Source organism: Bradysia coprophila, unplaced genomic scaffold, assembly GCF_014529535.1.
Source record: "Bradysia coprophila strain Holo2 unplaced genomic scaffold, BU_Bcop_v1 contig_151, whole genome shotgun sequence".
Lineage (NCBI taxonomy): Eukaryota > Metazoa > Arthropoda > Insecta > Diptera > Sciaridae > Bradysia > Bradysia coprophila.
In genome coordinates, this window is record NW_023503423.1 from 3092444 (window position 1) to 3115850 (window position 23407).

General features: G+C 38.4%; 4 protein-coding genes across 4 annotated transcripts; 2 read left to right on the top strand and 2 right to left on the bottom strand.

The window, feature by feature from the left end:
- The first annotated feature begins 4093 nt into the window (after positions 1-4093).
- LOC119074467 (splicing factor 3B subunit 2) lies at positions 4094-6980 on the top strand. The gene is made up of 5 exons (XM_037180608.1): positions 4094-4228; positions 4365-5635; positions 5701-6055; positions 6121-6365; positions 6433-6980. The coding sequence occupies exons 1-5, from the start codon at positions 4208-4210 to the stop codon at positions 6824-6826; spliced, it is 2286 nt and encodes a 761-aa protein (XP_037036503.1). The 5' UTR covers positions 4094-4207; the 3' UTR covers positions 6827-6980.
- On the bottom strand, positions 6981-10029 carry LOC119074468 (E3 ubiquitin-protein ligase HRD1). The gene is made up of 8 exons (XM_037180609.1): positions 9730-10029; positions 8942-8998; positions 8684-8872; positions 8248-8627; positions 8060-8185; positions 7760-8001; positions 7491-7690; positions 6981-7433 (listed from the first exon to the last, which is right to left on the bottom strand). The coding sequence occupies exons 1-8, from the start codon at positions 9856-9858 to the stop codon at positions 7026-7028; spliced, it is 1731 nt and encodes a 576-aa protein (XP_037036504.1). The 5' UTR covers positions 9859-10029; the 3' UTR covers positions 6981-7025.
- Positions 10030-13760: 3731 nt separating this feature from the next.
- LOC119074470 (1,5-anhydro-D-fructose reductase-like) lies at positions 13761-15428 on the bottom strand. The gene is made up of 5 exons (XM_037180612.1): positions 15284-15428; positions 15056-15223; positions 14545-14723; positions 14121-14472; positions 13761-14051 (listed from the first exon to the last, which is right to left on the bottom strand). Exons 1-5 carry the CDS (start codon positions 15350-15352, stop codon positions 13851-13853), a joined length of 969 nt encoding a protein of 322 aa, XP_037036507.1. The 5' UTR covers positions 15353-15428; the 3' UTR covers positions 13761-13850.
- Positions 15429-18469: 3041 nt separating this feature from the next.
- LOC119074471 (60S ribosomal protein L13a) lies at positions 18470-19966 on the top strand. Its single transcript, XM_037180613.1, has 4 exons — positions 18470-18625; positions 19014-19144; positions 19214-19323; positions 19551-19966. The coding sequence occupies exons 1-4, from the start codon at positions 18605-18607 to the stop codon at positions 19901-19903; spliced, it is 615 nt and encodes a 204-aa protein (XP_037036508.1). The 5' UTR covers positions 18470-18604; the 3' UTR covers positions 19904-19966.
- Positions 19967-23407: the final 3441 nt, after the last annotated feature.

Sequence of the window (23407 nt, forward strand, 5' to 3'; positions counted from 1 at the left end):
AAGGGGTCGAAAACCCGAGAAAAATCTCGAAACTCCCTCATTTTCGGCCCCGACACATGAAAAATACTATTAATTAGCTTTCGTGAACCCAAGGTTCTGAAAGAACAGGTTAAGACACTTTCGAGTTGATCACGATGGCGGTGTGATAAAATTTTTCCTGTAGCGCCAACTAGGTTTGGAAAATTTTATATGACGATTTCAACTAAACAAAAAAAAAATTGTTTTCGAATTGACTTTTCAAACAATATAAATCATGTCCGGAGCGTTAGCGGAGGACTTGACGCAGTCTAACTTCCAAAAAAAGAACGAAGAAAATTTTTTGAGACGCGTCAACTATATAGGCGAGAATTTAAGTTTCTTTCCTTTGGCCTGTATCACCACAATCCTATTCAAATACGAGCAAAACGAGCTATCACTCGACTATGTAGCTTTAAAATTACCGGAGATACATCGTTTTGAAATTGGCACTTTTCATAGAAATTACACCAAATTGACTTTTCCCAAACAATCAAAATCTTTCAACTTACTCTGTATGTTTCTATCTATCTATCTATCGACGGACGATCTCGGAAACTAGTCAGGACTACCCCAGGAAAAACCAGAATTTTGTTCTATTGGCCTCGAACGAAGTGGTTTCTGAGTGTGGTTTTCGAGTGTCGGGAACGCGTTTTCGGCTGTAGCTTAGCTGTATTGAAACCTACAGAGACGTGCGACCCATCAAATGAAAGGTATTCGTAACACAATTCGAACAAAAAAATAATTTAAAAAATCGGGTCAGATTCGTTTGAGCTAGAGTGATTAGAGTGACCAAATTTTGAGCTACTCGAGCGTAGGATGAAAGGACTAATATTTTTTTGGGTTATGAAAGTTACTTTCTTCGGCAAAGTCTCAGAGTTTTACGAGTAGAACAGAGGGGCATATGTGAAAAATGTCGAAAGTTGGAAATGAGTGGGTCAATTGGGGTTTTGGAGATATTTCTTGAATGGTGGCAGATAGAGAATTACTTTCTTCGTCAAATTTTCAAATTTCGTCAAATTTTCGATTTTCGTCAAATTTTCGAATTTCGTCAAATTTTCGAATTTCGTCAAATTTTCGAATTTCGTCAAATTTTCGAATTTCGTCAAATTTTCGATTTTCGTCAAATTTTCGATTTTCGTTAAACTTCGTCAAATTTTCGAATTTCGTCAAATTTTCGAATTTCGTCAAATTTTTGAATTTCGTCAAATTTTCGATTTTCATCAAATGTTCAATTTTCGTTAAATTTTCGAATTTCGTCAAATTTTCGAATTTCGTCAAATTTTCGAATTTCGTCAAATTTTCGATTTTCTTCAAATTTTCGAATTTCGTCAAATTTATGATTTTCGTCAAATTTTCGAATATCATCAAATTTTCGAATCTCGTCAAATTTTCAAATTTTGCCAAATTTCCGAATTTCTGTTATAAACTGTTATAAAAAGCAGTGTTCTAAAACTTCTAAAGCGACTGATATCCCAACAAAAATCTCTTCGAGAAAAGTGGGACGCAGTCTTTGAAGTACAATTTCTAAAATGAATGATATCGCTAGAGTTGACGCTTTCAGCTTCGTTACGCAAAAATAAAATTTTACACACAATTTTAGTTCAAACAAGCTGGCTTAGATTTTCTCATCTTCTGCCAAATAATTTTTACCAAAAAAAATTTGACTGGAAACAACCAAAATTTTACCAAAAAAATCTGCGTCGCAAAGTGGCAAATGTTCATAGGAACAGACCAGCAAGAAAATGTATCTTCCACATGCGACGCAGATTTTTTTGGTAAAATTTTGGTTGTTTCCAGGCATATTTTTTTTGGTAAAAATTATTTGGCAGATGATGAGAAAACTAAGCCAGCTTGTTTGAACTAAAATTGTGTGTAAAATTTAATTTTTGCGTAACGAAGCTGAAAGCGTCAACTCTAGCGATATCATTAATTTTAGAAATTGTACTTCAAAGACTGCGTCACACTTTTCTCGAAGAGATTTTTGTTGGGATGTCTGAATTGTCAAGATTTGTGTTTCACCCGCCTTCGCAAGTGTCTTAACCTGTTCTTTCAGAACCTTGCGTAAACCTAGTCAAATAATGTGGGTGAAGTTAGCACAAATCAAGAAAAGAAAATGGCATTGAGATCATCTCAAGATTACTTCCAGATGTATCAGCAATGGTTCGCATATCATATGCCATATGGTACTCTCAGGATGATCTTATTTCGAACGAATCTCAAGATCTTATCAACATTTGACCGTAATGCTCACATATCACAAACAAATCAAGATTATCAAGGTTCTGAAAGAACAGGTTAAGATCGAAGGCGGTGAAACACAAATTTTGACAATTTAGACATTTTTTGTAAAACACACTCATTACAGATTGTGTAAATGTCAACTTGATAAAATAATTTTTTCTTCTTCAAGTTTTCTTTTCATACAATCTTTAATGCGTGAGTATAACCAAATATGTCTAAATTTTCAAGATTTGTGTTTCGACCGCCTTCGTAAGTGTCTTAACCTGTTCTTTCAGAATTCCCTGTTTCATCAGCCATTATTGATATTTTCCAGTAATGAACTTTATAGATTTTTAACCTTCTTAGAAAATTCGTCCTCTTACGAATCCACGCCATTAGTCGTATAAATTTATACGTCAGAGAGAGCTTTTTTCTCCTTTGTTACGATCTGTCAGTTTTTCTATTTTGCGATTTCGTATGGAAATGCAAATTAAAATTGATATATCTTTGCTGTTTTAAGTGGTTTTTCATATATTTTTGGACCAACATGTTTTAAATTGTGTTTGGAATCGATTGGCATTAACAGATTGTGTGAAAATATTTTTTTCTATTTTATTATTTTGTTAATGTCAATCGATTCCAAACACATTTTAAAACATTTTGGTCCAAAAAAATATGAAAAACCACTTAAAACAGCAAAGACATTTCAATTTTAGTTTTCATTTCCATACAAAAATCGCAAAATAAAAAAAACAGACAGATCGTAACAAAGGAGAAAAAAGCTCTCTCTGACTTATAAATTTATACGACTAATGGCGTGGATTGCCGCAAAAAATAGTAGCAAAGCTACTGTAAAATCCAGAATAGACGAATTTTCAAAATCCGTCTATTTCTAGTGATTCCTCAGCGAAGGTACTAAAATCTAAAATAGACGAATTTTTGAAATTTTTGTTAACTCACACTGTGTGAAATGTCACCCTGATAAAAATAATTTTTTTTCTTAAGAGCCAAACCACATCGAAAGTTTCTGTTTCGAAATGACAGTTTTGACATTGACATTTTAGACGTTGTCATTTTTGACATCTGAAAAATTCCGTCATAACCTCAACTGAAAACGTGAACTGTACACAAAACTTGTCTTTAAACGATTAGTTTTGAATAATATTACAGTATTATCGTAGGTATTACAATACTGCTACTATACCACTGTAATATTATTCAAAATTAATTGTATAAGACAAGTTTTGTGTACAGTTCACGTTTTGAGTTGAGGTTATGACAACATTTTTCAGATGTCACAAATGACAACGTCAAAAATGTCAATGTCAAAACTGTCACTTCACGACAGAAAGTTTCGATGTGGTTTGGCTCTAAAGTTTTCAATGCAATCTAAAATGAGTGAGTTTAACAAAACATGTCTAAATTGTCAAAATTTGTGTGTTGATATCGTAAGTGTCTCAACCTGTTCTTTCAGAACCTTGCATCCGTCAACATTTCACATTTATACTTTGAACTGTATCGACTGTATCATTCAATTTTGCTTGACAGTGCATTGCGTATAAGCGAGTCAGTTCACACATTCTGAATTGTGGATTCAAAGTGGAAACATCTCTCTTATTTTCATTCATTCCTCACTATTACTTGTGACCGTAAACGGTTCTTATTTGCTTCAAGTTCTTATACATATGAATGTTGGGAGTAAAACTTCCGTTATATTAAAGGGATCAATTGACGAAGCTTTTTTGATAAATTCATTTAAATTTTGGTGCCTTGAATACTATTCCATAACCTGTAATCCTGTAATCTACTCTACCGATATTACCGGCAGCGCCGGCAGCTCTAGGCGAATCGTTTATTTTTTGACATCTCATCTGAAGTTTCAATATTTTCGAGTTTTGTGTGTTTATTATTACGTTTACAACAGAATATTCTGATAAAAGTCAACAAAGAGCCAACTAATTTCCACATTATGGATGACAACAGCAACAAGGTTTGTGCACAGATCAAAACTTTCACCGATATCGGCATATTTCAGCCAATTACATCAAAATTGTTTGAGAAACATTTGAGGTTAAGATTTGCTATCTGATTTCGCTTATTTACCCAATTTTACTTTTCAATTGTAGCGTCAAACGCGGTCAATGATGCACTCAATGGCTGAACATGAGATTGAAATGATGCATCAAATGATGTCCGTGCCGCCACCAAATCCACCCGGTGTGTCTCCAAATATTCCACCGACGCGAGTTATGCCACCTCCACCGTTACTGCCGACACTGCCACCGATAAATGCTATGCCCAATCCGAATTGGAGCGACGACATACCAGCATCAGCGGACAATGGAAATGCAAACGAGTTGCCATCGTTGATGTCAATGAAGGTGGACAAGCCCGATGATATGAAAAGCAAAAGTCCCAGCGAAGTGATACTTCCCAAGGCTTTGGAAGATGTATTCGCCTTTAAGGATCAACTGGCTGGTGAGTTGGGCCGCACGGATGGTGAACTGCCAATTGATGTGACGGAAAAGAGTCAAAAAAATCAGCAAGGAGTCATCAGCACCGAATATGGCGACGTGGATGGTGATTCGGATGATGATGATCTGCAAACGGTAGAACAAGTTACGTCCACTGTGCAAGGTCGATTGGATAAGAATAAGAAAAAGAAGCGGCGTAAGAAGCAAAATCGACAAAAGCGTCAAGCCACACAGCGTGATAGCGACGATAAACGATTCGATAAAGTAGCTGAGAGCGACCAAGAGAAAAATGGTTCCACTGAGGATGTGGCCATCGAATACGTTCCGGACAAGATAACGGTAGCTGAATTGGCTCCGATGTATCGTCAATTCTATCGTGTTTTCGAAATCTTCAAACTTGAGGACAAACCGTCAGCACAGCAGCTTGCAGCGGCTGCATTAGATGAAAAGAACAATCAAATCAAAAAGGACAAAGAGAAGGCAATCGATGACGACGACATCGAAATGGACGAGGAGAAGAAGGAAGACAAGGAGAAATTGTCGAAGAGGAAACTGAAGAAGTTGACCCGGCTTAGTGTTGCCGAATTGAAGCAGCTGGTAAATCGGCCGGATGTCGTTGAAATGCATGACGTTACCGCACGCGATCCGAAATTATTGGTCCAATTGAAGGCACATCGAAACACCGTTCAGGTGCCGCGCCATTGGTGCTTCAAACGGAAATATTTGCAAGGGAAACGAGGTATCGAGAAGCCACCGTTCGATTTGCCGGCATTTATAAAGAAAACTGGCATTATGGAGATGCGAGCGTCGTTGCAGGAAAAGGATGAAGCGAAGACGTTGAAGGCAAAGATGAGAGAACGAGCTAGACCGAAAATGGGAAAAATTGACATTGACTACCAGAAATTGCACGACGCATTCTTTAAGTAAGTACACTCATGCTACGGTTTCACTCATCACTTGCTCAATTTCTCATCTTACTTTTACACAGATGGCAAACTAAACCGAGGATGACCATCCACGGCGATTTGTATTACGAGGGAAAGGAGTTCGAGACAAGATTGAAAGAGAAGAAACCAGGAGACTTGTCCGAAGAGCTGCGCACTGCATTGGGCATGCCGATCGGACCGAATTGTCACAAGATTCCACCACCATGGTTGATCGCACAACAGCGATATGGACCGCCGCCCAGTTATCCAAATTTGAAAATTCCCGGCTTAAATGCTCCAATACCGGAAGGCACTTCATTCGGATATCATGCAGGCGGTTGGGGTAAGCCACCTGTTGACGAAAAAGGAAAACCGTTGTACGGTGACGTATTCGGAACGAGTTCAATGGATCCAGATGTAAGGATTTTGCCGGTTCGATTGTTTCTCTACGGGCCAACTGATGAGAATGTCTTTTCTTTCAGAGCGGAGTCGAGGAAGGTGACATTGATCGCAATATGTGGGGTGAACTGGAATCGGAATCCGAAGAATCATCCGAAGAAGAAGAGGAGGAGGGTGAAGATTTGGGTGATGCAACTGATGAAAGTGGATTGGTGACACCAGCCGAAGGATTGGTAACACCATCTGGATTGACTAGTATTCCGGCTGGAATGGAAACGCCCGACACCATCGAATTGAGAAAGAAGAAGATCGAAAACGAAATGGAAGAGTAAGTGGTGTTGTTGTGTCACGAAGTGACTGACGGATTCCTAACTCCTGAAAATTTCTCTTTTCAGCAATGAAACGCCAGTATTGTACCAAGTGCTACCCGAAAAACGTACCGATCGTATCGGTGCTTCGATGATGGGCTCAACGCATGTGTACGACATGACGACTGCTGCCGGCAAAGCAGCAAATGCGAATCTTACCACACATCGCGGAGGAGCGCCCATCGATCGTGAAGGTATGGTCGAATTGGCGCTGGATCCATCCGAATTGGACATGGACAATGATGCAATGGCCCAACGATACGAACAACAAATGCGAGAGCAACAGAGTCACCTTCAGAAGGAAGATCTGTCGGATATGTTGGCTGAGCATGTGGCCAGACAGAAATCGAAACGTAAGCGACAGCAGGGAACCGATCCGTCGTCGAAGCAGACAAAGAAATACAAAGAATTTAAGTTTTAAGTGCGCACGTTCGGATCGAGTTTGGGTTGAGTACAGTGTTTGGATGTGTGACATTAACCTCATTACTATTAAAGCGGTCGATTCTCTTTTTGAATTGAAAACGATGGTTTTTGTGTTCCCGACCGCCATGGAAAATGCAAATTTTAATTTTTAATTTTTCGTTTAATTTACTTTGAGGTTCCACATTCCAAGCAGGAAATCAATTTTTTTGTTCGGTTTGTAGAAACTTCTGCAAGCGCCTTCGGCGCAATTCACTGGCCTCGGACGTTTCGCCTCTTAAATTTGCGCTACAAATTTCATCTTGGTCATCACTACCGAGGTCTTCGATTTTTATTAAGTCTTCTTGATTCCGTTTCTTAGCTTCGGCTGACGTGCTCGGCATGTTCACGTCAGTTGCCGACGAACTGATTACTTTGGCTGCTACATTTTCCACCGTCACATTTGTGGCTTCCGCAATTTCGATAGGTGTTGCTGCTGCTGCTGGTGCTGGTGATGGTACAGCAGATGGTGGAGCGGTTTCATTTACAGCAATATTTGCTGTTATCGCTGCATATTGATTCATCAAGGCGAATGATGCATCCATCATCAGTTGAACGTTTCGGAGCAACTGCGAAATTTGAGTAAATTTTATTCAAATTACGCGGACCTGCCAATCAGATTTTACCTTTATTCTCGCCTCGACATTCCGTCGTTCTGTTCCCTCCAGAGCCCTTATCTCATCTTCGCTTAACGTGTCCAAATTTGGTGGCATCGGCGGAGGCATCATAAATGGCGGTAGCATAGGAAACGGTGGAATGAACGGTTGAGTCGGAGGGAACATAACTCCCGGCGGCGGAATAAGATTTGCAAATGGATTTGGGCCGGCTGAGCATGAAAAATCGACACATTTGAGAGTGGAAACTTTGTTACGAATGTTAGCCCGTCTCGGATTACCTTGAGGCATATTCTGATTCGGTGGGATGCCTTGAATAGGATTAGCATCTGGTGCAACCGGATTCGGTGGATTCGCATTGGGATCATTTTGAACGTTAGCTGTTGCTGGCCGTGTTGTCGTTCGTAGAATATTGAGTCGACAAGTGGGGCATGTCTGCTGGCGCTGGAACCACGAACGTAGACAGGCTGTATGGAATATGTGACCACAGGGCAGTTTTTTCGAGCTATGAACCATGTCCTCTCTGCAATCATCGATTGTAACGATTTGTTCTTATTTCAAATGACGCATGCCGATCTTACCGACAGATGATGCAAATACTATCCGATTGTGACAGCTCTTCGGCAGTTGCGTCGGGATATAAAGTGTTCATGTTGTTGATCGCCCGTCGTGATAGTATGACGTCGTTCAGTGCTTTCTTGAAATTTCTGGAAATTGGGGAAAATTGACAACAAAATTCCATCGTCGAACAAAGCCAAAAGCAGTCTACCTCATGGTGTAGTACATCGGTCGGAATGCAAACAACGGCAATGTGTAGATGCGAACCATGATGACCACAAACAAAACGTACAAAACCACTCGTATCAATCCGATGACCAATTCGGTATACAACAGGAAAACCGCCTTATTTTCCCATGGACTGTCGGCTCTCATTTCAGCTCCATGAAGGATGTACTTGATCATGGTATTGATTACCATGGTGATCAGAATTGCGTACTCGAATCCGAACACTAATTGAACGGTGGCACCTTTGGCTACGGTAGAATAGTAGGCGTGCGAGATCATCATGTAGTCCAGCAGACCCAGAACAGTCAACAGTGCCGACACTCGGAAATGGAATAACCAACCGATAATTGGCGATCGTTCCATCTGAAATGGCCCAAAAGTTAATTCGAACTTTGTCGACGAGTTTCGTTCCACTTTACATAATCCACACGATCCTCTGCCAGCCAATGGAAACTTTTCAGAAACAGCAACACCGTAAACAAAGCCACAAATTTCGGATTGAAATCGTCGCGGAATACTGTGAACGCCAGACAGGTTTCGGTTAGCGCGTACCAGAATCGTTCCATTAAGTGTTCAAATTCGGCTGCTCTCAGTGTTCCCAGGAAAATCTGCGAATTTTGTCGAGAAATGAATTTAGTTCCACCAAATGTTAGGACAGTGCGACATCTGCGACATACCTTTCTCATTAGTTTCCCCATCATCAGTACCAGTGCAAGTGATTGAATGTATATCACCTAGAAGAAGAGGCGTGTGAGGTGAGTTATCTGGGAAATCATTTTGCAGGATCAAGAGCATGGCATCTGTCATAAGAAAAATTTAATTCTAAAACTTTACTAGGTCAAGAATCTCCAAGAAAACTTTGATGTTTTTTCTTAAATCCCCTGCCAGTGAATCTGCACCTGTTCCTTATTCACACCCTTCCACTGATACCCAAAGCCAGCTGAGACATATTTTGAGTTTCGAAATAAATCAGAAAAACATGAGAACTCCTTGAGGATTCCACACCTAACCTGTCAGGCAGGCCAAGGTCGAAGTGGACTCAAATTATATTTTCTTCTTTCAATAAACTCTAAAGTGAATTACAGCAATTCTACCTCTAACTGCTAAACCCTACCCACCTTCTCAACCTTCGATGCTTCGACTGTAACATTCTGCCTGTCAATCTATCGATTTACTTTTCGAATTGTTGAATTATTCATAACTATTCCAGAGAGAGACATAAATGATTGCACACATTCGATTGTGTTCACTGCAATAAATGACTCCACATGAATTCCCTTCCACTAGACTCGTCACTTGTCACTTGAATAAACAAAGTCTGTGACGAAATAACGGGAGAAAGACACGTATGTTTCGAAGATTCAGATTTTCGTCGCATATCGACATATCATGTTCTCCAATGGGGGGCGCATGTGATTTGGCCACATTAAATTATTATCGGACAAACGCCAATTTTCATACTTACAGCCATGCACGGATTGGATTTTGTTATGTACACAACAGAGGGATAAAATTGCTTTTTCTGATAATAGGCATTAAAGACCACTACCGCCGTCAGCGACATGGTCATCAGCGATAAAGCAAGACCTCTCATCTTTATGGTTGCAGCCACAACTAGGCTGATCGACTCAAAGAAAATGTTAATATTCGGCTGGATGTTAGACTTGTAAAAGGGAAAATTTTTGTAATCTTCAAAATAGTTTTAAAAACACACGTATGTTGATGCACTACCGATATCGACATTACTGTCATTTTCTTCCATTTAATTGTGTCAGTGGAACTGAATCCAGCAGTGGGCCATATAGCCGAATCTGTTGCAAGTTGGTGTCCTTAGTAATAAGTTATACGAGCATTACGAGCGAATCGGGAGACGGATATGGATTTTATCAACCTGAAACGGACCTAGGCGTAACATCGATTGTGTAGTACAAAATTGTGTGGTAGTACACATTTCTGACATCATGGATGAAACTCTTCGATAAAAAGGTTTTTATGTCAAGAGTAAGCTCTGTCTTCCACATACGGAAAAAACAATCAACGTCAACACAAGGTATGGTCGAATGTCAAACTGTGTATGAAGCGGAGGACATAGCGATTTCATATAAACAAACTCACCTCTCATGAGAGGTTCTCCGGTTTGTATGAACAGACCATACCTGGTTTATACTTTCATTGGGAAAAAACACTTCATTTTCTCTCCTCTTACTCTTTAAACAATAGAAAAGAGGCCATTCGTTTTGTTTACGTTACGTATACGTTGCAGTTTACATTTCAAACAAAAGATCACATAATGAACCTATAAACTGATAGGGCATAGGGAAGTGTTGCCTGGCAACTATTGCTCAAATGTAGTAGATTTTCGTATGCATTAAATTTCGTCATAAAATGACTAATGTCAGCGCTCCATTTTTTTGTGAACCAACTTCACAGCTTATGACATTTCAGGGATATTTTACCAGAGTGCAGTTATATCAACTGAAAATAAAGCGCAAATAATGAAGTACTAAATAGAATTGTGACGCCTCTACAGGCCAACTGAGATTTCCTCATAGTATGGCATACTAGTATATCCTGAAAACTACAAAAACGATATCCTTGTTCTCATAGCTGAACACGGTTGGTTCAGGATGGTTTGCCCTGGAAACTACAAAACCGCTACATTCAGCTAAAGAAAATTTAAGTAGTGAAAATGTCAACAAGTTCCATGTCCTATTGGTCATAATTGATAATAGCAAGGCTGTAAACTTTAGGGAGGTCACGCAGATACAGATACGCGGGTGACACGAAAGTATATAAACATAGAGAAGGTACTGCAAAAACGCAAAAGCACAAGGTGAATGTACATACTGAAGGTAACGCAAATCCTCAGGGAATAGCAAGAAATGCGGACCCCAAGTTCCGGGTGAATATAAGATTTGTTATGTTGCATCCGTGACGTTTGGCGCGATAATGTTGTTGGAAGTGTGTTGTATAGTATTGAGTTTTGGCATGTGTTTACAAAGTAAATTTGACTTGTGTCCAACATTATAACAACATTGCGGATTTGTGTTACCTTCAGTGTTTATATACTTTGCAAAAACACACGGATCCAAACTTTCGGATGAATTTAATTTTTTTAATGTTGGACACATGTAGATTTCACATTGTTACGTTGCAACACATGACACCACTCAATACAAAACAACGCAGGTCCAACAACATTATCATGCCAAAAGTCACGGATACAACATAACAATTCTTATATTCACCCGAATTATTTACCTTGGGTGACACTTGATGATAACATGGCGGATTTCTTACGAAAATTCAAGATTCTGAAAGAACAGGTTAAGACAACAACTCTGAGTTGATCACGAGGGCGGTGACACAAAAATGCGTCAACGGCTGCGAAGTTTATATGAAAAATACAAATTGACAAAAACAAAATTCTGAATTTTCGAGAAAAATATTTTCTTTAAGTTGATTTCTCACACTATCTGTTTATAAAATTTGGTGTCACCCGCCTTCGTGGTTGTCTTAACCTGTTCTTTCAGAACTTTGCAAAAATTCACCTACTGTGATGATTGTCATCGCCGTGATGATGTGGTGAGTTTTTTTTAATGTAAAATGGTGTGTTCCCGCATATCTAATAAAATGGCTGTCTGCGTGACCTCCCCAAAGTTTACAGCCTTGGATAATAGAACGGTTGCCGAGGACAGCTTTATTGTTAGATTTCACACTCGTTACAGATTTCCTAACAATAAAGGTAGTGAATTTATACTCAGTATTTCTATAGTTAAATCTGTTTGGAAACTAACGTTAAAATGTAATAGATTTGTGAACACTTCTGTTACATTTCTAGTACATTTTGCCATCAAATTACTGTTGTCTAGTATGTACATCTATCTAAGCAATATTTTATACAAAACGTTTTACCTAAAAGAGGATTAAATAGCTGAGTCACATGAGCAAAAGCGTTATTATTTTTAAGCAGTGAGGGAGTTTTTAAGTACAAACTTATCTTCCTCTGCGTACGGCGATCGCTTATGCAGTAATCTTATTGTTCGAAGAAAAATAATTTTAAGAAAATAAAAAAGCCCACTGATTAGATAGTGAAGTGTGCAAAAGTTTTGCACTCGAGACTACAATATAGCCGAATATAGTAGAATCGGGTTTTGTACCCACTTAAAATAATCGAGCCGTGTGCATCACATGGGTATAGAGATGATCCATTTGTATATATAATAGAATCTAATTCACTTGCTACAATCGCTGTTGTCTCCTCCGCTTGTAGTCGAAAGTTTACAGATTTAATGTTCCGAGCTCAGTAATCTCAAGTAGAAATATGGATTATCAACAAAAATTATGGGATTTACACCCATGTGAAGATTTATCAAATTATAAACTCATGTTTGAAGGAGTTAGATGTAATCAATTGAGAGTACATTTTCGGATAGGGAGACTTTAAAAGTTGATGCGCAGAATTTTAAGACAATTAACAGAGATAATTTTTTCTATATTTCCTGGCCCATCGGAAACGTAAGAAATTAATTTGTTCTTTTTTTTGGAACCCAGCCAGCCATTCAAGTCCGTGCGTAATAAATATTTGAACACTCCTCAATTTAAGAGCTAAGTAACTTGATATTTACATAATATTTTGCCACAGCACTACTCCTAGCATGAACATAGAAATTAGCATGAACGTAGAAAATACTCGAAGGCTAATGCTTTTAATGTGTGAGTTAAAACCGTTAAATACAAACAATACTCGTATTACTAAAGTCTCCAAATTTTCAACTTCTCCGCTGGAATCCCTATATTAGGGCATGGAACGACGTACTAGTTTACCCTGAAAACTGCAAAAGCGCCATATTTAGCTAAAGAAAATTGCTGACTTGTGGTGAAAACAAACGTCAACAAGATCCGTATACCCTATTCAGTGTTCATCTAACTCAATTTCAATTTTGTCTTAAATCAGCACACTTTTATGTCATGCAAATCGGTGTCGTAATAGGTATAGTTTGACGATGATTTTCTTTCGAATGTGCCACGATCCGTCTAAAACCAATGAAAGTAGATAAGTAGAAATGAGTTCGTTTGAGGTGGCGCCATGCAAATCCGTATGTGCTCCGGCTAGAACAAATTTGAACGTTTGGCCATACCTATCTGTTTACTTTCATTGTCTAAAACGGCTTTACTAAGCTGAAAATTTTCGTGAAAAATAGAATCGAGCCACACTAATGCATGCTTGAAAGAGCTCTTAGTTCTTTATAAATAGTTCTTTATTATCACTTCCTCGAATTGTATGCTTTTGAAGCTAGGGATGGACACTCTGTCAATAGCAGCATTTAAAAAATGAGGAATAGCGTGAACAGTGTCCAGGGTCCGTTTTGAAGCCTTAAAGAAAACTGCAGGTTTTGGCTCCTTTCACCGCTTCCACCTCTGCTTCTAATTATGATAATTTTGCTACAAAATTCAATGAAATTTTCCAAGTAATTTTATTTGAAAAACAGCGCGAACTATTTAAAAAGATTTATTTCAATATTTTGTGCTAAATATAAGTTATAAGAGAGAAAAGTCGTATAATTAAAGCCAACGCAACGAACATCAGAACTCTGCATCGTACGGAAAATATTTATGGTTGAAATTAAACGACTGATACTTCATGGGCAAGGCACGTTTTCCCGTGTTAAAGCTTTCCATGACAGCCATCTCGTTGTCATTCAATTCGAAATCGAAAATATTGATATTTTCACTTAACCGTTCCTGGTTAATCGATTTGGGAATCAAAGCTACACCCAATTGACTCTGAAACACCCAAATGAAATTCAAATTAGTAAAATCTCGGCAATAATCTGAATTTTCTGATCGTATTACCAAATATCGAAGCACAACTTGAGCACCTGTTTTACCATACTTGTTTCCAATAGCAATAACCCGATCATCCAAAAAAGCGAGCTTTGGTAAGTCTGGATAAATAGCGTAATGAGGTCGCCCTAGCGGACTGAACCCAATTATGTGTATGCCACGATTCATGCAGAACTGAATCAATTTCTTTTGCGTACGACTAGGACCGACTTCTACTTGATTGACCACCGGTTTTATTGAGCAATTAGCCAATAAGCGATCAATTTGTTGACTGTTAAAATTTGATACTCCTATGTTGCGAACCATACCCGTCACCAGTAATTGTTCCATTGCTTTGTAGGTATCAACGTAATCCACGTCACTAGTTTTGGTTGTGATAGTAGAATACATTTTAAATGAACCGAAATTGAATTAAATTGCAAACTTTGCATACCTGAACACTAACGATCCATCAGCATGTTCCGGCCATAAATCATGGTCGGTCTCTCCACGGTATGCGTAACCCATTGGAGATTGCATAAGATACAAATCAATATAGTCTAAGCCTAATTCTTCGCAGGAGTATTTGCAAGCTCGTTCAACAACATCAGGATCGTGATGTGTATTCCACAGCTAGTAAAATGGAACAAAATATTTTTAGTGTCGCAATGCAAAGCGTATTTGAACTTAACACATCTTGTGATAAATTGCTGTCCTAAAACTAAATCCGACTTGAGTTTATATGAAGCTTTCGAAATCGTCAGCTTCTTTTGAATATCAGTCTCTCTCTCTCTCCGCATAAATAATTTCAAATAATTTTCCTTCTCTTTTCTCTTAAATTTTGATTTTAAATCATGTTTTCACTATAGTGAAAAATGGCTAGTTTTCGACGGAACGCGACATTTCCGATGAAAATCACAGTCAATTTATCAATTCAAATACGTCGTAGATAAGTAGTTCTTTACCTTCGTAATGACGATAATGTCTTCACGTCGAACAACTCCTTCGCGAATCTTAGCTCGAATGCCTTTACCCAATTCCTTTTCGTTGCAATAGAATCTTGATGTATCGAACATTCTATATCCCAGATCGATAGCATCTTTTACAGCATCCACAAGACTATCACCTTCAGTCTAATAGACATTTTGACTTTGATTTTCTTGTTACGATTTTTTTTTTGCATTATATCATACCAGCCATGTTTCCAGACCAAGCACTGGCATCTCGAATCCGTTGTACAAAGTCACTGTTGGAGCCACCATTATTTTACGATTAAGTTTTTTTTTAAATGAATTTTCCAAGGGAAAGTTTGCTAAACAATTGATGTGTGAACATCTGATGGAGCTCTCTTTATACCTAAGGAAAATCTCTCGATTGCGTGAAGTACTTTCAAGATAATTAATTTGACAGGGCTGTAATCTGAAAATAGAGAACAATCGCAGAAAAATAAAACTTGTTTTCGTGATTGGAAAAAATCTCTTTATTTTTTAGGAAAATCCACCATATACTGGAAGCACATGTCCAATCTTTCTTTCTATGAAACCTATGTCATTATTACATTACCCGACACAAAAAACATTTGTTCTACGACTTTTACCATAGCACTCACAAATCAGCGCTTCTGCCTGGTTAACTTTACTCTGTCGTGCTGGTTCATTCATTGCTAAAATTAACATAGAAAATAATGTTAATGCTAGGATCAGTGCTATGCTTGTACACATCAAAAAATTCAATTTTTATTGAAAAGCCTGAAGTGCCAGACAAGGTGAAAATCAAAAAATTTCAGTTGTATTGCCTTTCAATTTTTTTTTTCTTGGATTTCACCTTTATTTGCCACCTATAGGCAAGGCCCTGAAAGAACAAGTTAAGACATCCACGAAGCTTGGTGACATCAAAATTGTTAAAAGCACCCACAATGTCACAATATGTGTGGAAAACCCTGCTTCGTGATCAACTCGAAAGTGTCTTAACCTGTTGTTTCAAAACATCGGAAAAGTTTAGAGTTTATGTTCTTATCCCAATTAACCGAATTCTTCCGATTCAAAAAATCGGAATTCCTTCGGAAAAAGAACAATAGATGTCGCTACGGTCTCCATTGTTCTTTTTCCGAAGGATATCCGATTTCTGAATCGGAAGAATTCGGTTAATTGGGTATGTACTTTATGGGAATCGTCATATCGAGACTATCTTAAACTTAGTTGGCGCCACAGAGATTTTGATGCCACCGTCTTTGTGACCAACTCAGAAGTGTATTAACCTGTGCTTGCAGAACCTTGCCAATTTGTAAACGTTTTCCTCAACTGTCAGCAATTTTTCTACATCTGAACATAGCGTTTTTGCAGTTTTAACTACCTATAAACTGCATGGTATACATGCTCTATTAGGATTTTCAGGCCTAATTTTCACGCTTAAAAAGTCTTATTTTAGTGAGTTTTTTGGTTTTCATTTTAGGGGGTTTTTACCAAAGTTCTGACAGAATAGGTTAAAACTCCAACGAAGGTAGATGACAGCAAATTTGTTAAACGCACCTATTACATATTGTGTAAAAAAGCAACTTGAAAATACAAATTTTTTGTTAAGTTAATCGTCACATAAAGCAAAGTTCTGAAAGAACAGGCTAGGACAACCACGAAGGAAGGCGAGTGACACAAAATTTTATAAACAGATAGTGTGAGAAATAGGTTTCTTCCAAGGTCGTTCAAAATGTCAATTGGCATCCACAGAGAAGCCAACACAACCTCACTTTGAAGTTTTAACGAAGAAATTTGTTTAAGTTGCGGTTATGTTTGCTTCTGTGGATGACGGTCGGTTGTTTTCGGCCTGTCAAAATTCGTTTTTACCGTGCGATGGAAGAAACCTATAAACTTAAAGAAAATATGTTTCTCGAAAATTCAGAATTTTGTTTTTGTTAAGTTCCATTTTACGTATAAACTTCACAGCCGTTGACGCAATTGTGTGTCACCGCCTTCGTGATCAACTCAGAGTTGTCTTAACCTGTTCTTTCAGAACGTTGACATAAAGTTCCACAAACCTAGTTGGCGCCACAGGAAAATTTTGATCAACTCGAAAGTGTCGTCTCAACCTGTTCCTTCAGAATCTTGATATTTAGGATCTTTTGTTTGTTAAATTTCAACGATCTTTATTTTCACTATTAGCAACCGGGACAGGTTCTGAATTTTTCGATTTATTTTACTCATCTGACAAAAATAATGAATCGACCGATTTTAGAGAGCCATACCTGGTATGGACATATATTGGATTTTAGGAGGCCCAGATTTTCTACGATATTATGACGGCTAAAGTATACACTGGTGGGCATACCCAAGGTATGAGCTGAGACCCTTTTTTAAAATGGTTGACTAAGATTTACTTGTGATTCACAAAATGTTGTGCCTATCACAAAACATAAAGCATAGATTTCTAAGTAATTTTCTGATTTTAAAGAAAGGTAGAGATGGCGTTTATAGCGAACTTTGGAGTTCGTTCAAAAACTCTTCGTTAAGTTTCACTGGTGAGGATTTTGACACTTCTTTCATATAAAATATGTCAAAATCTTTACTACCGTGAACGAATTTTTAGTTTTTGAACGAGTTAGTTCTTGGTGCCACTGCACATCTGATTCGGTTATATATGGTATTACCTCCACCCATATATCTACGCCAACTTTGTGATCAAATCAGGTGTCTTAACCTGTTCTTTCAGAACCTCGTATGGAACACACCTTTACTGATGCAAGGTTCTTAAAGAACCGGTTGGGACACTTCTGAGTTGATCACGAAGGCTGCTGAAACACAAATTTTGATAATTTAGAAGGGTTTTCTTAAACACACTCATTGCAAATTGTGTAAAAGAAAAATTAGTTTTTTCAAGTTAACATTTCACACAATTTGCAATGAGCATGTTTAACAAAACCCTTCTAAATTTTCAAAATTTGTGTTTCGCCCGCCTTCGTAAGTGTTCTTTCTGAACCTTAGAACTCGTTCAGGAACTAAAAACTCGTTACCAAAAGTGAAGATTTTGACATATTTTACATGAAAGAAGTGTCAAAATTCTCACCAGTGAAACTTAACGAAGAGTTTCTGAATGAGTTCTTGATTGATTTGAAGAGCAATTATTCAAAAACTGTAAATACGTTTTAATGCAGAGAGATGCTAATATGACGACTGGGTCGTTTCGACGGATAGAGGGAATATGTCGAAAGATTTTAAAATTGGTTGAGAGAAAATGTATTGAATTCTCTCTCAAAAACCGAAGTGTCATTCGACATATTCCCTCTATCGACATATTCCCTCTACCCGTCGAAACGACCCAGTCGCCATATTAGCATCTCTCTGTTTTAATGCGATAAATGAAAACGTTCAATGAATTGACAAAATCGATTAACATCAAACGGTCTGCTGACAGTGCTGACAACATCAGTCGATGACAGCTTGTAGCTTCCGCTGAATATTCCTTTTTTTTCGAAGAGCGGCCACAAAACACGTCCGCCATTCTTTTCCGATTTGTTCGCAAACATGACTGGTTTAAACACTAAGGTATGGAGCGTAAAAAAATGGATATTTAATTGGAAAAACCGATCGGAATTTGTTAAAAAATGTCGAGTAATGTGCATAGCATCGGGAAACAATGAAGGAATTGAGAAAATCGCCGAAAATGATTTAAAAAGTGATGTTTGTTGTCCAGTGTATTAATCACCACGTGAAATTAGTGCGATTCGTCGGAATGCAATGAACTTGGTTCCTGTAAATAAAAAATTTCTCGATTCGATTGCGATGGTCGATTGTTGGTTGATTCGGTTTTTCAAATTTCGATCGGTTCTTTCGATACAGGGACTGATGGTTCAGTCTCGGCCACGAACATAACCTCAAATTATTAAATTTGTTTCGATTTCCAAATAATTCCTTTTCTCTCATTCAATTCCAGGCCGTTGTTATTGACGGTCGTGCACATTTGGTCGGACGATTGGCTTCCGTTGTTGCAAAGAATTTGCTACAGGGAGGTAAAATTGTTGTCGTAAGATGCGAGGAACTCAATCTTTCCGGACATTTTTACAGGTACGTCGAATGAACGGTGGAAATCACGTTGGTCTGTGATGTTCACAATGAATTTTCTTCCAATTTCAGAAACAAAGTCAAATATTTGAATTATTTGCGCAAGCGTTGTAATGTCAATCCAGCCAGAGGCCCATTCCATTTCCGTGCTCCATGCAGAATTTTCTTCAAGGCTGTACGAGGTAAGTCATTGAATCTGCTCTCCAGCATTGTCGAAGTGAAGTGAACTGATGGTCTCGGGTCCATATTGTGATGATCAAACAACTTACCTACATTATTTGAATGAACAATGTAACGAATTCTACTTGTAATCTGAACGACCCAAGAACCACCAAATGTCATCTATCACCACCTCATCAACGAACATTTTTGACTTTTTCCTAAACCAATTCGTTTCTATTCCACACAGGAATGATCCCACACAAGACAAAGCGTGGTCAAGCCGCCCTCAAGCGTTTGAGAGTCTTTGATGGTATTCCACCAAACTACGAAAAGAAGCGTCGTGTCTGCGTACCATCAGCCATGCGTGTACTGTCGTTACGTTCGGGCCGTAAATTCTGCCAAGTCGGTCGAATTTCCCACGAAGTAGGCTGGCACTACAAGGATGTTGTACAGAATTTGGAAAGAAAACGAAAGGCCAAGTTGCGTATTCATCTCAAACAAATGAAGGTGAATAACAAGCTAACACAACAAGCACGTCAAAATATCGAAAAGGCTGCTGCTCCGTTCACGGCTATCATCAAATCGTACGGATATCAATAAAGGGAACATCAACCGAAATCTGTATCTTTTGGGATATAAATACAAAAAAAGAAGAAAAAAAAATGTTTCGAGAGTTTTTTGCCTACCGTCCGGGATGCATCGATCGCGGAATCGAAAATGAAAGATTAGAAGAAGTAGACGACTGTGGTGAGAATTTTCTTTTGTTTTTATTTTTCTATCTTGTCGCTTGTCTTACGATTCGCCGCTTTCTGAAGCCGATTATGTGTATTGGCCATTCAAAGTGAGAATTATCTTGCATCGATTTTGCATAAATTAGAATATTGATGGGAAGAAGCGCCGGTTCTTAGTCTTAACACTACATTCCTAGTCCTAGTCAATGTTCACGAACAAGATATCTTTTCTAATACTGTCTTTGCAGCCTTTGAAGTACGAGCAGTTGTTGCAAAAAAACATTTTCCTTTTACAAATTTTGCAACCACTTCAGGCGGTTTGCTTTTGCTTGTATTATCATTTTACGAGAGAGTTTAGTGTCAGGGTTGTTTCATATGTCGTAGAAGAACCATTTGCTGGCTCTTTTCAACTTGTTTAGGTTTATTCACTCACTCACGTTTGCCAAAAACCAAATCCGAAGCAGTTGACTTAAAATGTTCACGAAAGCATCATCGTCTTCTAAGAAGTACTTGAACAAGATTATATGCTAGTGGAACCTTTTACCAATACAATACAATTCCTTGTACAGGAGATTCAGCAACAATGAGGCTCTGTGCTCTAACTAATGCGGTCTTATATTAGTAGAAATATGTCCAAAATACTTCTTCTTCTTCTTTTTCAGCCTGTTTCTATCCACTGCTGGATGTAGGCCTCTCCAACTTCTTTCCATTTCGTACGATCCATTGCCATTTGCTGCCAGTTTGTACCTGCAATATTCTTAATTCCGTTTGTCCATCTCTCTGGTGGTCTACCTATAGCTCGTCTTTTATATGGTCGCCAGTTCATGATCTTTTTGGTCCAACGTTCCTTCTTGCAATATGTCCCGCCCAGCTCCATTTCAGAGATGCTATTCTTTCCATGACATCAACGACCCTGGTTTGTTGTCGAATCCATTGATTCGTCATTCTGTCTCTGAGTGTTATTCCAAGCATACTCCGTTCCATGGCTCTTTGTGTCACTCTCAATTTATCTTGATCTTCGGATGCTTTTGTTAAAGTTAACGTTTCCGCTCAATAAGTGATCACTGGAAGGACACAAGTGTCGAAAACTTTGCGTTTCAGACTATTATTCATTTTGCTTTTGAAAATTAGTCTGAGTTTTCCGAACGCTGCCCATGCAAGACCAATCCTACGTCTTATTTCTGCAGTTTGGTTGTCCAGACCTAACTTCAGTTTATGTCCTAGATATACATAGCTGTCGACTCGTTCAATGACAGTGTCACCAATTTTGATCTCTCTATCGTCCCCGATGTTGGTCATGACTTTTGTTTTCGATAAGTTCATCTTGAGGCCAACTTTGCTTGCCTCTTCACTTAACTGTTGTAGCATAAGCTGAGCCTGACCTAGATTCGCTGCTATCGGTACAATGTCATCAGCGAAGCGGAGATTGCTCAGGTACTCTCCATTTATCTTTATTCCCATTTTACTCCAGTTTAACTTCTTAAAAACACTCTGCAGAATCGCCGTGAATAATTTCGGTGAAATGGTGTCACCCTGCCTTATGAAGTTTTATACATGAAGTAGCATTTTTGTACACAACACATATCGAATTGTGTTGGAGTACCTTGAGTCTACTCTACATTCGTCTAATGCGTCCAATATCGACCATGTTTCCACTGAATCGAAAGCTTTTTCGAAGTCTATGAATAGCAAGACTATGTCGATGCTGTATTCACGACACTTCTCAATAAGCGTTCTCATCACCTGCAAATGGTCGTTTGTGCTGAAACCAGATCTGAAAGCAGCTTGTTCAACAGGTTGGTAGAAGTCGAACTTGTTAGTGTTCCTCTTCGTAATGATTTTCTGAAACAACTTGTAGAGTGTTGACAATAGGCTTATGGGCCGGTAATTTTCCAGCTTTGTTATGTCTCCTTTTTTATGCAGCAGTGTAATTACCGCATTTTCCCAGGCTTCTGGTACTTCTTCCCATTGGAGACATTGATCCCAAAATACTGGGAACAAAAAAAACAGCATATAGGTACTGGTATCACTATTTCACCGCTACTGACTTATTTCAGTACATCAGCGAGCGAAACCGATCCTAACTGTAATTTTTACTAATGAGAAATTTTCTGGGGCGTAAGGCTGACTCCTCTTTATGAGAAATGAGGAATTAAGCCGGTGAGTATGAGCAATAATATTGCATAGCTTCGTCGTGTTCAGTAGTTGTAGCGTGCCGAAAAACCAGAATTGAACGTAATCAAAAACACGATAGGGTGTGTAGTAAGTGCAAAATGTTTGTGGGCTCGGCTTATGAGACTACTTTTGAGGCCCCTGTAACGTGAAAGTCTAATCATTACTTTCGACGCGGCCAATAAACCTTAGTCAAGCCATATTATGGGGTTAAAAGGTGTATCCAGTGCACCGGGAAATTTTGTGAAAAATGTTCAGTTATACCGGGAAATGCAACGATAGCTGCACAAACATGCGGGAAGAAATGTATATTGCGGGAAGTCACTTTAAGACGCATCGATGCTTCGCGTGTGGAAATTTTGTTGTCTTCCCGGTATCCGAATCAAATTTCCCGGTATCTAAAATCGTAAATTTGATTTTTTGCCGCATATTTTTCCCAATGTTTTCGATTTCCCGGTATCTAAAGAATTTTTCTGAAAACTTTCCGGTATCCAGGATACCGCGGATAGCGTGAATTTCCACACGCGCGATGATTTGCTAAAAAAGCGTACATTTGGGCGTTTTTTAAATACTGGATTTTAGTTTACTTTTGATGGATATCCACCGGCATCCTTTTTGAAAAATATAAGACCAAAATAACGACCACGAATGTGTTAGCTATCAACAGAAAATAGATTTGGTTGCATCAGATTCATCAGCTCTGAGAAAACTGAGTAGTTTATCAAAATTTCGTTAAGAGGAATCTGCACTTGGCAAATTTGTAGCCTACATTTGGACGCAAAAATTTCAATTTCAATTTATTCAATAATTTAGAACAAAAGGGAAGATCCTTATACTAATGTTGCGCGAAAAACAAAATATAGCAAATCTACAAATTAAGAGTCACTTTGCGAAATCTTCGACCAATTGAAATCCAAGGGGCCTCCGAATACAGCTTTTTTGGTATGGATGGATTTGTTGGACTCTGCTGAGTCATTTGTAGAAGAACTTTTTTTTTCAAACACTTTCACCTTAGGTGTGGTCCTTTGGGAAAAATACACTACACTGAATGGGGCAAAAGTGTATTTAGGCAATATTCTCCTTACAACTAATCGGATAAATGTGAAATTATGGTCAAATACTAGCCTCAACAAGGTACACATTTAGCAGTATCGATATGTTCGAAAAATTTCTGCCGCGTGGCTCCAGCAGTACTTTTACC